At 41.4% G+C, this 14,264-nt stretch overlaps 1 protein-coding gene across 6 annotated transcripts in view; it reads right to left on the bottom strand.

Moving 5' to 3' along the window:
- LOC129855463 (lysine-specific demethylase 4A-like) overlaps nucleotides 1–12,979 on the bottom strand; it is a 59,810-nt gene extending 46,831 nt beyond the window's left edge. For 2 of the 6 annotated variants that reach the window (XM_055923151.1, XM_055923157.1), the window contains exons 1-8: nucleotides 12,846–12,979; nucleotides 9,046–9,149; nucleotides 6,023–6,181; nucleotides 5,732–5,907; nucleotides 1,481–1,595; nucleotides 680–873; nucleotides 306–355; nucleotides 105–208 (exon numbers count right to left, since the gene is read on the bottom strand). In XM_055923151.1, the coding sequence (XP_055779126.1) occupies nucleotides 105–208; nucleotides 306–355; nucleotides 680–873; nucleotides 1,481–1,595; nucleotides 5,732–5,907; nucleotides 6,023–6,163 (780 nt within the window). In that variant the 5' untranslated portion in view covers nucleotides 6,164–6,181; nucleotides 9,046–9,149; nucleotides 12,846–12,979. The other 4 variants (XM_055923152.1, XM_055923153.1, XM_055923154.1 and 1 more) reach the window with 4 other exon arrangements.
- Between the last annotated feature and the right edge of the window lie 1,285 nt (nucleotides 12,980–14,264).

The raw sequence follows: 14,264 nt of genomic DNA, 5'->3' as shown, positions 1-14,264 counted from the left end.
CTACTGCCTAAACAGTCAAATCATCCCACTAACAACCTACAGTATACCCAAATAATGTTAGGTCAGTAAAGCTGATTATATTATGCCATTGAAAGAGAGGTCACCTTCTCAAATGGTATGCCGTATTTCTTCAGGATGGAGGGTGAGATTAGAGTCATCTTGTGCCGCAGGAAAGCTTCACAGCTCTGAGCACTCCCAGGGAAAAACCCTACATGAGAAGAAGTCAATTATGTTAAGAATTCTGCTGACTACTCTCTGGACATAGAACATATTGATACACAATAAGGAAATTCCTTTTCAAGTACCTTTAGCGAGACGCTCCAATCTCTTGCCATGTTCAGGGGGAACAACATACCTGTAGAGAGATAAGAGCAACGATGTAAGTGGTAGTCAAGATGCTATGTGTTAGGTAAGTAAATAATACGTTTTGTCCTAGCCAGAGCGGCCCATAGGGTAGGAGCCGATCTCTTTTTGCTGTAGTATGAAGCAGCTTGATGTACAAATACACCTCCTGGCCAGGACGCTAGTGTTGGGTGTTACGTATAATAACAACCCACACACAAGTTTCATTTGTAAACTGTAAAATCGACATCCAGTAAATATCTACTGGTATCACTTCACTGTACTGAACCTTCTGTTTGTTTTTCTAACTATGCAAAATAAATAAAATAAACTTTACCAGGACTTGGGCTCTCCAAAGTGAAGGTAGTTGATGCTGTAGAGATCCATGTCTTCAGTGTGCCAGGCGAAGGTACTCTTCCACATGCCAAAATACAGGTAAGGAGTGTTTACCCCTTTGATCTTGATCCCACTCTCCCTCTCAACAGTGTCCAGGATAGTGTTCAGATGACCAATGTTCCACTCTGTCACGTCCTAGGGGAGATAGAGCAGAGACAATGTTGTTAAAGGCCCAGCGTGGTTGAGGTTGGAAAAATACTGTGAAAATGATGATAAGAGCTGTTTGTGTAAGAGCTGTTTGAAAAGGCAGCCTGAAATGTAAGCCTGTTGTGGTGGGATGGAGTTTTGGCCTGCTGGTGACATCACCTGGCGTTAAATTTGTTAATAGACCTAAAAGAGTTCCAATCCAATAACAGCAGTTTTCAGTTTCGCTCCCCACTCAGACCACTCCCAGACAATCCTAGAAGAATTCTTGCTTGAGAAATTGCTCTTTGCTGAGAAGCTATTTGTTTACAATTAAAATGGTCACAAGAAAACAATCAGTTGTACAGTCACAAGATACTTAATTGTTACCCAGAAATGATTTGATATTGAGACAAAAACGTCTGTTCTGGAACTTTAAGGGTGAGGACATTGATATTTAAACAAAAGGCTGTGGGTTCAAATCCGAAGTGGAGCCAAATGGAGGGCTGATGTTTGGAGAATACATTGGTAAAGTAAAAGCTTGTTTAATGACAGTGAATGGTCTATTGAAATAGAATTAGAACATGAAATGGTCATGGAATGAGATGGAATCACTCACTGGATCATAGAGTGTTCCGTTGACATCCGCTCCATAGAGAGGGGGGTTAAAAGTCAGGTTCTTCCAAAACTTTCTCTCCAGCTCATCAAAATCCACATATCGGGGGTTACAGAACCTACAACAAAGGTAACAGAAGATATCTAAACAAGTAGGGCTGTATATATTTCCTTTTCAAGACGATTCGATACTGATCTAGATACATGCCATGGGCTCCAATAAAGGAACGATTTGGTGCGACTCGGTTTGATTAAAGAACGAATCGACGCAATTCGGTTCGATGCACTAACATTTGCTGCATAAACATTAATTTTCCATTTTAAATTCAAATCTGCTGATTGAGCTTGTGTGACTGTAGGTTTATGGTGTAAACTTGGGTGGTATATCATAAAACGGTGTAGGATGGTTTTTCAATATTGTCAACACCATTTCTTGGAAGTTTTTCCAATACATTTTAATATTTGTAGCTACTTTAAGTTAATACCTGCAGTCAACTTCTGCAATACTTAGATGTTAGGTTCTAATTATCAGTAAGAACTCAAGACACTATGAAAGCTCAAACCAAGTTTATTCTTCTCAAAGGATCAAACAGCTGAACAGACGACATATTCACACAAGCACTGATATTTAACCCTTTCTCCAATGCGGAGTCTCCTCCTACACATCTGAACAGCCATCTCTGTTGCTAGAAGGAACTTTAGTGATACCTGTTCTTCCTCACTTCATTTGACCTGACCTCTGCTCCAAAGTGCTCACTCCTCCAACTCACGGCTGTCATGGAGACTGGTACCAGACTGTCTCTTCTCCCAGAAAATCCCTGATGGCTAACAACAAATCCTGACAAAGTAAACATTACCCTCTCTCCCTCAGTGACATTAATACTTTTATTTCATATTCTCAGAACCCAACAGAGAAAAAGCAGATTGTGTTCTTAATTTCACCTATGACATTACGAAGTTCCCCAGAGCAGTTGAGCCAGTCACGTGTTTGTTTGTAAATAGCATAACGGGAGAAAGCAGGAGCTGGTGAGTCCATAGCGTTCTATAACTATCGGCAAGTCTCTGTTGTGCGACGCACAGGAGGTGATGAAGTTACACTTGTATGAAATTCAATAGCTAAATGTTTGCCATAAGATAATGGATTTCTGCCAGAAGTTAAAAAAAAGCTCTGGAGGAGATGCGTACAGTTGCCATTTTCCCCCCCTTTGCTACCTACTAGCGGTTTTTCCTCCTCCATTCTCACCCTCTGCTCTGTGTACACAGAAGAGCATTCATCACAACTTTGTTGATTTGCACATTTTGTCCCCTCGCTCACTTTTGCTTGGAAATGTCCTAACTCACCAAAAATGACATTCAGTAGCTACTAGCTATGCTTGCATAACTTTGAGCTGGCTTTGCAATCAGTTATGTTCGCTTTCGCTCGTTACCGTTTAGCTAAACGCTGTCTATGTAATGTTACTATTAGTTTGTGCTAATTTTGTTAGCATACTGGTAGAGGCCCAGTCGGATGCTCTAACTTTGCCGCCCCTTGTGGTCCATGCCGGTAATACCGTAAATCCAGGGATGAGGAGGACGGTATGACGATATGAAAATCTGGATATGGCCCGAGCATACTTTGGTGTATGTACTATGTAGCAGTGCTGAGCCATTAACTGATATGCAATTAACTCATCTTTGCAGATTGTGTTTGAGCTAGTAATGTATCAATATTTATAATTTACAAATAAAATAAAAACACACACTTCATTCAGAAATTATTCATACACCTAGACTTTTCCACATTTTGTTACGTTAAATATTTTTTCTAAAATGGATAGAAGAAAAAGTCCTCAAACACAACACCCCATAATGATAAAGCAAGAACAAACAATATATGTCCTAATTTACTAAAAACATACCTTATTTACGTAAGTATTCAGACCCTTTGCTATGCGACTCGAAATTGAGCTCAGGTGCATACTGTTTCCATTGTAGAAACATCTCATGGATGATCAATTTGATCGGAGTCCACCGGTGGTAAATCCAATTGATTGGACATGATTTGGAAAGGCACACGCCCGTCTACATATTGTCCCACAATTGTATGTTGGAGCAAAAACCAAGCCATGAGGTCGAAGGAATTGTCCGAAGATCTCCGAGACAGGATTGTGTCAGCACACATCTAGTGAAGGTACCAAAACAAATGTCTGCAGCATTGAAGGTCCCCAAGAACACAGTGGCCTCCATCATTCTTAAAACGGAAGACATTTGGAACCACCAAGACTCTTGCTAGAGCTGGCCGCCCAGCCAAACTGAGCAATTTGGGGAGAAGGGCCATGGTCAGGGATGTGACCAAGAACCCGAAGGTCACTGACAGAGCTCCAGACTTCTGTGGATATCGGAGAACCTTCCAGAAGGACAACCATCTCTGCAGTACTCCACCAAATCAGGCCTGTACGGTAGAGTGGCCAGAAGGAAGCCACTCCTCAGTAAAAGGCAAATGACAGCCTGCTTGGAGTTTGACAAAAGCCACCTACAGGACACAAGAAACAAGATTCTCTGGCCTGATGAAACCAAGATTGAACTCTTTGGCATGAATGCCAAGCATCACATCTGGAGGAAACTTGGCACCATCCCTATGCTGAAGCATGGGTGGCAGCATCATGCTGTGGGGATGTTTTTCAGCGGCAGGGACTGGGAGACTGGTCAGGATCGAAGGAAAGATGAACGGAGCAAAGTACAGAGAGATCCTTGATGAAAATCTGCTCCAGAGCGCTCAGGACCTCAGACTGGGGCGAAGGTTCACCTTCCAACAGGACAACGACCCTAAGCACACAGCCAAGACAATGCAGGAGAATCTTCGGGACAAGTCTCTGAATGTCCTCGAGTGGCCCAGCCAGAGCCCAGACTTGAACCCAATCAAACATCTCTGGAGAAACCTTTAAAATAGCTGTGCAACAACGCTCCCCATCCAACCTGACCGAGCTTGAGAGGATTGGGAGAAACTCCCCAAATATAGTTGGGCCAGCATGTTTTTTTTTATTTCACCTTTATCTAACCAGGTAGGCCAGTTGAGAACAAGTTCTCATTTACAACTGACCTGTCCAAGATAAAGCAAAGCAGTGCAACTAAACAACAGACTTACACATAAACAAACGTACAGTCAATAACACAATACCGTCATACCCAAGAAGAATCAATGCCGTAATCACTGACAAAGGTGCGTCAACAAAGTACTGAGTAAAGGGTCTGAATTCCTATGTAAATGCAATATCAGTTAGCAAACAAATGTGTAGATTAAGGGAGAAAAAAACTATTGAATAAATTTTAGAATAAGGCTGTAATGTAACAAAATGTAGAAAAAGTCCAGGGTCTGAATACTTTCCGTAGGCGTTCCTTTGTCCAGGTGGGAAAAGGCAGTGTGGAGTAGGATTGAGATTGCATCATCTGTTGGGGCGGTATGCGAATTGGAGCGGGTCAAGGGTTTCTGGGATGATGGTGTAGATGTGAGCCATGACCAGCCTTTCAAAGCACCTCATGGCTACCAACGCGAGTACTACGGGGTAGTCGTCATTTAGGCAGGCTACCTTCACTTTCTTGGGCACAGGGACTATGTTGGTCTGCTTGAAACATGTAGGTATTACAGACTCAGTCAGGGAAAGGTTGAAAATGTCAGTGAAGACACTTGCCAGTTGTTCCACGAATGCTTGGAGTACACTTCTGGCCCCGCAGCCTTTTGAATGTTGACCTGTTTAAAAGGTCTTGCTCACATCGGCTACGGAGAGCGTGATCACACAGTCATCCGAAACAGCTGGTGCTCTCATGCATGCTTCAGTGGTGCTTGCCTCGAAGCAAGGATAAAAGGCATTCAGCCCGCCTGGTAGGCTCACGTCACTAGGCAGCTCGCGGTTGTGTTTTCCTTTGTAGTCCGTAATAGTTCGCAAGCCATGCCACAGCCGACGAGCGTCAGAGCCAGTATAGTAGGATTCAATCTCAGTCCTGTATTGACGGTTCAGCAGGATTTCTTATAAGCATACGGATTAGTGTCCCGCTCTAGCCTTTAGCTCAGTGTGGCTGTTGCCTGTGATCCATGGCTCAAACAGTGTTTTGAGAAATAAAATCAATATTACAACCATGTGTAGCCTATAACTATGCATCATGTGTCCTATAACATGTACCATGTGTAGAACTATGTTAACAATGTAAGTACTATATTACAACCACCTGTATAACTATGTTAAAAATGAGTACTGTATTTAACAGTGTGAAAGCTCACTTGTCTGTGTTGGCAGTCTTGCGGAACTCTCGGACGGTCATGGGTTTCTTTTGGATGTTGTACTGTGTGAAGAGACCGGACTGGCCAGTCACCACTTGCTGTATAGGAGCAGGGATCACCAGGTCATCTATGTCATCATAGGTACGTCTGGGCTTCCAGTCTTTGGGTGAAATAACCTGCAACACACAGACAAAACATAGCATTGTCTTAATTTATGCAGAGTGTATTCTTTATAGAATGATGAATGCTTATGCATATGATCTTCAGAAACACACACTAACACACACTAACCTTAGCCATTCCAGCTCGGTGAGCTCCTTGTGACTCCATGTAGGCGATGTAACGGCTGAAGTCCTTAAATTCCTCCATGGAAGGGTGAAAGGTCATGATCTTGGAGCCAGGAGTCTGCAGGGATGCAGTGTCTGATGCCATCCTGGAGTTGTCCAGTGTCTGCAGATCAGAGCAAGAGAGAACATGTGTTTTCAGTGTTGATCTGATGTCTGTGTTAATTGCATCACATTTTGATAGCCATTGCTTCACCTCTGACTTATCATTTTGTGTTAAAGGAAATGTTCACCCATTTTGAATGTTATATTGTTCTTGTGTATCTCTAAGTGATGTCCTACCGATTCCCTGGGTCATTTCATGTTTATCTTAGATATTGGCGTTCAAGCAGGCAGAAATCCAGCCGGTATGCATAACAGTCGCTCTCACTACAATAAAAGTTAATAGGAATAAGACTTATATCGCGAAATCATCATACATTTCACATTTCAATATTGGCCGATGTCAAAACTCGGGAGGGCGTCTTCTCTCGAAAGGGCCATTGATATTTTTGCGATATTCCTACCTCAAGAAATGTGTAATTTAACAGAGGGTCTAGCACATTTTTCCTATTTGCCTGCCTCTTTAGTCCAGGGTGCATTGCATGGTGCCGCAGTCAGCGATATTATAGAAAGGAGATATACATTCCTTCATTCATTGGATTCCTAACAACCCACCCAGCAGACTGTCAACCAATCGCGTTCACCTTGTCATGCTGCGTCACGCGGTTGCTAAGCTAATCTTCACACAATCCCTTCTCAAAGTCAGTGTCTAAAATTTGCCTATTTTCCTCGAAAGTACGTAATGTCACGATTCCAAAGCTATACGAAATTCATGCGCCCTATAGTCTCACATTCACTTCTTGATGTCAAAAGAATGGCGCCGGAGAGGATGAATGCTGTTTTATGGGCTCCAAACGAAATAAACAATGAGGAAAACAATGACAAAATTGCCTAACTTATTTTGTACATAATGTTGCTGCTACTACTGTCTCTTATGACAGAAATAACTTCTGAACATCACAACAGCGGCAGGTAGCCTAGTGGTTAGAGCTTTGGACTAGTAACCGAAAGGTTGCAAGATTGAATCCCCGAGCTGACAAGGTAACCCACTGTTCCTAGGCCGTCATTGTAAATAAGAATTTCTTCTTAACTGACTTGCCTAGTTAAATAAAAGCTAAAAAAATATATATAAAGGCGATTGCTCACTTCGAACTGGATGAATATTTTTTTCTTTAATGAGTCCGACGCGAAGGATATACTACTTCTCTGAGAAGAAAATACGGAAATACAGGGGGCGGAGAGCTGGGTGCCCTGTGAGAATTTGACGTCGAGTTGGTAAAAGTGGGGACACTTCAGGCTGAGGAGTAAGTTTCACACACACCCACAAAGTGCATCCTACCAAGGAAACTAACTAGCTAATGATCTAATAATGCAATCTCAGCATTTAACAGTTACACTTTATTAGCACTTGCAATAGCTTCACCCCCTAACGTTATATAATAATAAATAGAAATCTATAGCGCGTTTAACCTCAAATCGCTTCAAACGCAAAAAACAAACAAGCAATACAGGTACATCATAAAAACACTGACCTGCCTGAAGTACCCCCCTCACGCCCGTGCGACCGACGTGATTCATAGATTAGGCGTACGTTTTACAAAAAAAAAAAAAATTCAGTCAGGTTTGGGAGACTTGTTTTCAATGTCAGGGAAGTAAGAGTTGAACTCACTGAGTTTGGATAAATGTGAGCTTACCATTTGCACCATAGGAGCTCTGTCAACATCACCTGTAGAAAGGCAGGGGTCAAGCTGCTGGAAACAACCTATATCCCCATCTTCACATTTCCTTTCCTAGAGTTTGATTTTCTTCATGAATCCACACACTGTCATACATGTTTAGAATGTGTGTGTCTTTACCTTGCAGAATAAGACTCAGGTTGTTCAGTGTGCTGAACACATCAGCAAGATAGGCAAGGCGGGTGTCCTCGAACACAGCCACAATGGGGTGTGAGTGCTCAGACAGAAAATCACTTCCTTTGTGGCGCAGCTCAAAAAGCCTCTAGCATTTTCCCTCTGGATAGTTAACGGACGTCAGTGTGAAGCAGTAGCTGCTGGTGCTCATTCCCACTGTCATCACAGAGCCTTTCAAACAGTCTGTAATTCAGAGGCCTGGACTGGATAAAGTTAATCACTTTCACTGCGTCACTCAAAACATCAACAACGTGAAAACCATCCACACCTGCAGTTCTCCCGGTCTTGCAGAACAGAATGTGCTCATTCATTTCCAAAATGTTTCTGTATCGCACAAACGCAATCAACTGAGCTTCCACTGACATAAGTCAATTCGTCCAAATGCAGAGAAAATGGAGCGGATTTATTTTGTCTACCACTTGATCAACAATATCAACGCCCATGTAATCGATCCTCCGGCACACTGTTATTTGACAATGGTACAGTCTTCAGTGCATCAGCTGCTGTTTTATCAAATCATAGTTTCTGTGAGGATAAACAGCAGCAGGCACTCTAGCGCACGGAACAAAGGATCACCTGCACTTGGCGCGAGCAGAGCATCAACCATTGAGCCAACAGGCGGGAGGGCAGAGGCCAGATAGAGCAATGCACACGCAGCGAAACTTAAGTAAAGAAAGTAGGCCTATAAATATAAAATACCCATTAATTTCACACCTCAGTAAATGTTTTCCTACCAATTAAGATGTAGGTAAATTTCACTATTTTTTTTATTTGCAATTTAAAAAAAAAACATTTAATTTTTTATCTTCCCACGTACCCACTGGGGACTGCCCACGTACCCCGGTTGGGAAACACTGATGTAGAGGGCTACTCTGGGAACCAGCCTGAGTCGTGTAGCTACTGGACCTCCTCCTTCACAATGTATGGCACCCACTTAGGTGATGCCTCAGCAGCTCTGGGCGCCGGAAAGCTCACCACATACAGTTCAGAGTAGTAGTCAGTTGTCCTCACTACGAACCTTCTGTCTCAGTACTGCATTCCTTTCCTCCAGTGGTCACCAACCGGTCAATCGCAATAGACTGGTCTATCTCCAAGGCATTTCTAATCGATCGCCAAACATTTCTGTAAAAAAAACACAAAAAAACAATAAAGCCTTTAATTATTTTATTTTTTTACAAATTATCGTAGTTGGTGGTAGGTGCACCCAATCAGCTGCCCTGAGCGCCGAGTAGGGGAAGTGTTCCGATTTTGAACCATTTTGTGTGTCTGAAGGTACAAACTCTGCCAATCGGATAGCTCAGATTTCCGTGTCTACAGTAATGAAGCAGGTGTAAAAGAAAGCTACAGCAAAGAGATTTCTAAACCATGATTAGAGTAGGGGCTGTCCCCGACAAATTTAAAGTTGTCTGTTGTTTCGACCAACCTACTTGTCAATTTATAAATGTGTATTTTTCCACGTTTTAATAAAATCAACTATTGAGCTTAAGACACACAAATGACTCGAGTCAGAGATTAAGAAAAATCAAGAAAAAAAAAAACTATTGCCAACTATGTAAAGAAAATTGCCTACATAATGCCAACAAATAAAAACATAGCAGCCTGCAGGTAGAAAACATACTAATACAAATAAATATCATGGCCTGTCTGCAAGGAACTTTAAACATTGTATCAGCCTAAAATGTGCTAACAAACTTGCAACATTGTATATCCTGGGCCCTCAGAGTTTCCCAGGCCAGTGAGCTCCAGACAGACACAGCTGTAGGCTATTTGCGCAAGGGATAAAAAGTCAATCAGGTAGGCCTATTATGATGTCTCCACCGGATCAGAGGATGACGTTTTTTCTTCTTCACTTTTCACACTGATAGGAAAGGAAGCTAGCTGGAAAGATTATTCAAATAGGCTACATTGAAGAACTACTGTCATTCTCAATGGATGTAAAAACAGGCTGTTTACTTGCCGTTTTGAGGTGAAGAAAAGATTACTTTGAGAAGCTCATTAGTGGTGGTTAGTTCAGATCTCCAAAAGGGGACATTTATAAGCCTACATTTGCGCGCAGGCCAGGTAGCCTAGGCCTACTTCTATGCGTAAACAGGTCCCGTCCTTACTCAATATTGAAAGAAGCGCACCAAACCAAACACAATTAATAAAATTGACAACTCTGCAAATGGGAATTAACGGTAAATGTACTACTGTTGATATTCATGTGCCATCCCACGGCCTCCGCAATGGATTAGTCCACTGGGACAGTCATCAATCAAGAGCTGCCATAAAATAAATATCTTTTTTTGCAACTAAAAAATATTGGTCGACCAACAGCTCATCCACCTGGGGCAGCAGGTAGCCTAGTGGTTAGAGTGTTGTACTTGTAACCGAAAGGTTGTAAGATCAAATCCCTGAGCAGACAAGGTAAAAATCTGTTGTTCTGTCCCTAAACAAGGCAGTAAATATTGGTCGACAAACAGCCCCTCAACCTAGGGCAGCAGGTAGCCAAGTGGTTAGAGCGGTGGACTTGTAACTGAAAGGTTGCAAGATCAAATCCCAGAGCAGACAAGGTAAAAATCTGTTGTTCTGTCCCTGAACAAAGCAGTTAACCCACTGTTCCTAGGCCATCAATGTAAAAAAAAACTTTCTTAACTGACTTGCCTAGTTAAATAATGGCAAAAATATATTTTTTAAATACAGCCCATCGACCGGCCAGTTGACTAAATGGGGTCAGCCCTAGACTAGGGAGAGACTCAAAGAACAGCTGTTTGAGTGAGTTCATGTTTAAGTTCTTAGTCTGCACCATCAATAATTTTATAAGCCATAAAATGTGCGTTCATCGTGCTACAACCAGCATTGCATCTAATGAACGAGTAGAAATGTGCATCAATAGGATTTCATTTTTATTAGCAACTTTTTTAATATCAAGGAACATTTCAATTTCTCTGTTCATAGGAGTAACAGCATGAATTTGTTCATGAGGCAGAAATAACACAGTGCAACTAAGTTTCGCCATCAGCTGGAACACAGTGTCCATTTTTGGTAAGTGTCAGAAGAGGAAAGGGAGAGCGGCGGACCCTCATCTGTCTGCTGCTCTCTCCCTCAGCTGAGACTGTCCATCAGATGCAGGCACCATCAGCCCAGTAAAATAAAGCAAATTATTTAACTGTGCTCACTCCGCTGTGCCTCATAATGCAACAACAACTGAGATCATATATCCTACCTTAAATGTTTTAATATAAACGAAAAATGCATTGGCAGGACAATTCGAGCAAAGCCAATATGCAGTGATAACATATTGGGCCTATAGCCAACTACACAAACCTCATTGCTACAGTACTGTTTTTAATAGCTTAATGTTGCATAGGATTACTTTTAAGTAATGTTCCACAAAAATATAAGCGGTGGATCTCGGCTTGCACTTTGACTAAGAAAGTGATATTGACTCAGAAAAGTTTGGTGACCACTGCTTTGCTGCAGCTTCCATTCCTCTCAAGCTCCAGGTGACTCTTCAATTGATATTTTCAAAAGATCAGGAACCAGCAGCCAGGTAAAAAAAAAAAAAGCTGCTACAGTGTCCAGATGCATCATTGAACAGAAACAATTAACCAGGTAAAGTAGCTAGCTGAGCCATAATGACTTTACCTGCCAGTCCATCTGCACATCTGTGGGTCAAAACTACCAGAAATATGCAAAAAAAAACTCAATGTTATCAAAAACAAAACTGCTGATTAAAAAAACGTACATGTACATATTTACAGGAGCTCTCTGCTTAGGCTAACGTTACTACTATGGCAACTACAGAAGTGTATACTATCATCACACAAAAACACAGAAGAAATATACATATTGTGGGGCCAGGTAGATAACGTCGTGAAATTACTTCAGTTCAGAATGCTAACGACACGTTAGCTAGTTAAAGTTAGCTCTTGGCATACTAGCTAGTTAACTAGCTAGATGCCGGTCGTCACTAGTTACCACAGCCACAGTCATGAACCCCGCCTATTTCTAAAATGTATCTTCTTAACATTTTATTTTAAACCGAACCTTACCAACTGTGAACCTTATGCCTAACCTTCAATTAAGACCAAAAAGCAAATGTTTGTTTTAATGACTTGTTACGATACAGTCATTTTGACTTTGTGGCTGTAGTAACTAGGTACTGACAAACGCCTAACGTTAATATCAACAACAAAACTCAAATTTAAAAACGAGACAGTTAGCTAAAATTAGCTAGCCAACGTTACCTCGCAGTAAGCCAGTATTTTACTAAATGCTGATCTCCTCCGTGAGATAGTGGCAAGCTTCGTATGATGCTAACGTTGTGGTGTTGTCTTAACTTTTCCTTCCTACAACATAAGAAAGCTAGCACGCTAATATTCCTCAAGACAGCTAACGTCAGGAATTTGCGAATTTACTGGCCACTTGCAGATTGGACGAAATCCTGATTAAATGAATTCCTACATTTGTGATTGGTTGAATGCCAAGTCATTTAACGACGGGCCCAGTGTTGTCACCTAACCCCCAGAAAAGAACGTTAGCAAGATGCCTTACAAACCTAGCCAAATTAATAATTGTTTACTTAATAATGTATTTCAACTATAGCAAAGACAAAGTAATACTAGTTGTATCGTATCATGTCATACTGACAAACATGTCAAGGATAACGCAACAACTGATAACGTTACAACTTTGAAAAGCAAGTAACGTTAGTTAGTTAGTACGTTACGCTAACGTAGCTTTGACTAAGAGCGCAGACCATTTTCATCAACATTACTTATCAGTAGTTAGCTACTTAAAAGCAAACACATTTTTTTGTTTAAAATACTAACTTACGCTTGACGACCAAGTAATGAGTGATTGCTACTTCAAAATCTCCAAAAGCAGAAGATTATTTGTTCACAATTCACCATGGGCAGGAAAGATTGTCCTCCATTAAGTTACCCAGTGTCGCACGCATGCTCAGTGCGTGTTTGTGCACAACGATTAATGAGGGCGTATCCAACGCTCAACCGAGACTAATCAAAATGCACTATTTTGCTATGACTCCGCCTTGTTATATTACTCAGGCCCTGCAAATCGTAGCCTATTAATATGGTATAAATGATTCAAAAGTTGGATGATGTAAAGAAAAATGATTAAGTCTCAGTCATATGAGGACATCTAATTTCTCTGTAAAAATACCAAATCCTAAAACTGTAGTCTTTCCGTGATCTGTTTATTCCACAATTTAAAATATTATTTAGCAACTAAATCTGGTTTATGAGTGCTGAAGAATCAATCATGTGAATTGTATTATCTTTATGTTCAACACAGTGAGTATTCCTCTTTGGAACCTGGAGTTTACCTAACATGTCACCTAACATTGTTCACCTAATACCTTTTTTAAAATATTTTTTTTTAGAAATTGCACTGTTGGTTGGAGTCTGTAAGTAAGCATTTCACTGTAAGGTCTACACCTGTTGTATTTGGCGACATGATTTGACATGTCGAACTGTTACTGTAGATCTGAACAATTCTCAACATCCTCCTAGTCACAATGCTGGTACCTACTGACTACTGTAAACCACAATTCATTGTATGCCATTTTGTGACCATAATATTCCACGGGTTCTGTCAGGACAGAGTGGCTGTATAGCAGTGTCCAGGCAGTCCATGGACACAGCACAGGCAGTGGCTGGAAGGGTATCCACCACAATCTGTTGTACTGGCAAGGGGATGGATAAAGGGGGAGCAGGTCCATGGACGGATGGGGGTGGGAAGAGAGGGGTACTGTGTGTGTGTGTGTGTGTGTGTGTGTGTGTGTGTGTGTGTGTGTGTGTGTGTGTGTGTGTGTGTGTGTGTGTGTGTGTGTGTGTGTGTGTGTGTGTGTGTGTGTGTGTGTGTGTGTGTGTGTGTGAGTTTTGACTGCATGTTTGTACGCGTGAGTGCATGTGTGTTCAGGGTACGGGCAAATCTCAACACAGGACAGTACATGGAAAGTCCACAACATAGACAAAAAAGAGCCATACAACCACCACATTATAAAAAACCAAATTATTCAACTTTATTAACATCAAGGTTTTTGCAACATTTTTTTCCTCTCCTTTTATTAACAAATAGAAAAAAGATTGAACCCCTACGACACTATTCGAAGACAAAGTGAAATGAATACTGTTTTGTAGTCCATTTTTCCGGTCCCACTAAATCCAAATTCACCTCATTTTGCAATTCTATAGTACCACTTAAGAAAGAAAAGCTTGACTATAAGGTAGA

This window comes from Salvelinus fontinalis, chromosome 5 (genome assembly GCF_029448725.1).
Source record: "Salvelinus fontinalis isolate EN_2023a chromosome 5, ASM2944872v1, whole genome shotgun sequence".
Classification (NCBI taxonomy): domain Eukaryota; kingdom Metazoa; phylum Chordata; class Actinopteri; order Salmoniformes; family Salmonidae; genus Salvelinus; species Salvelinus fontinalis.
Note: the sequence above shows the minus strand (reverse complement) of the source record. Positions and strands in the feature narration are given on the sequence as shown.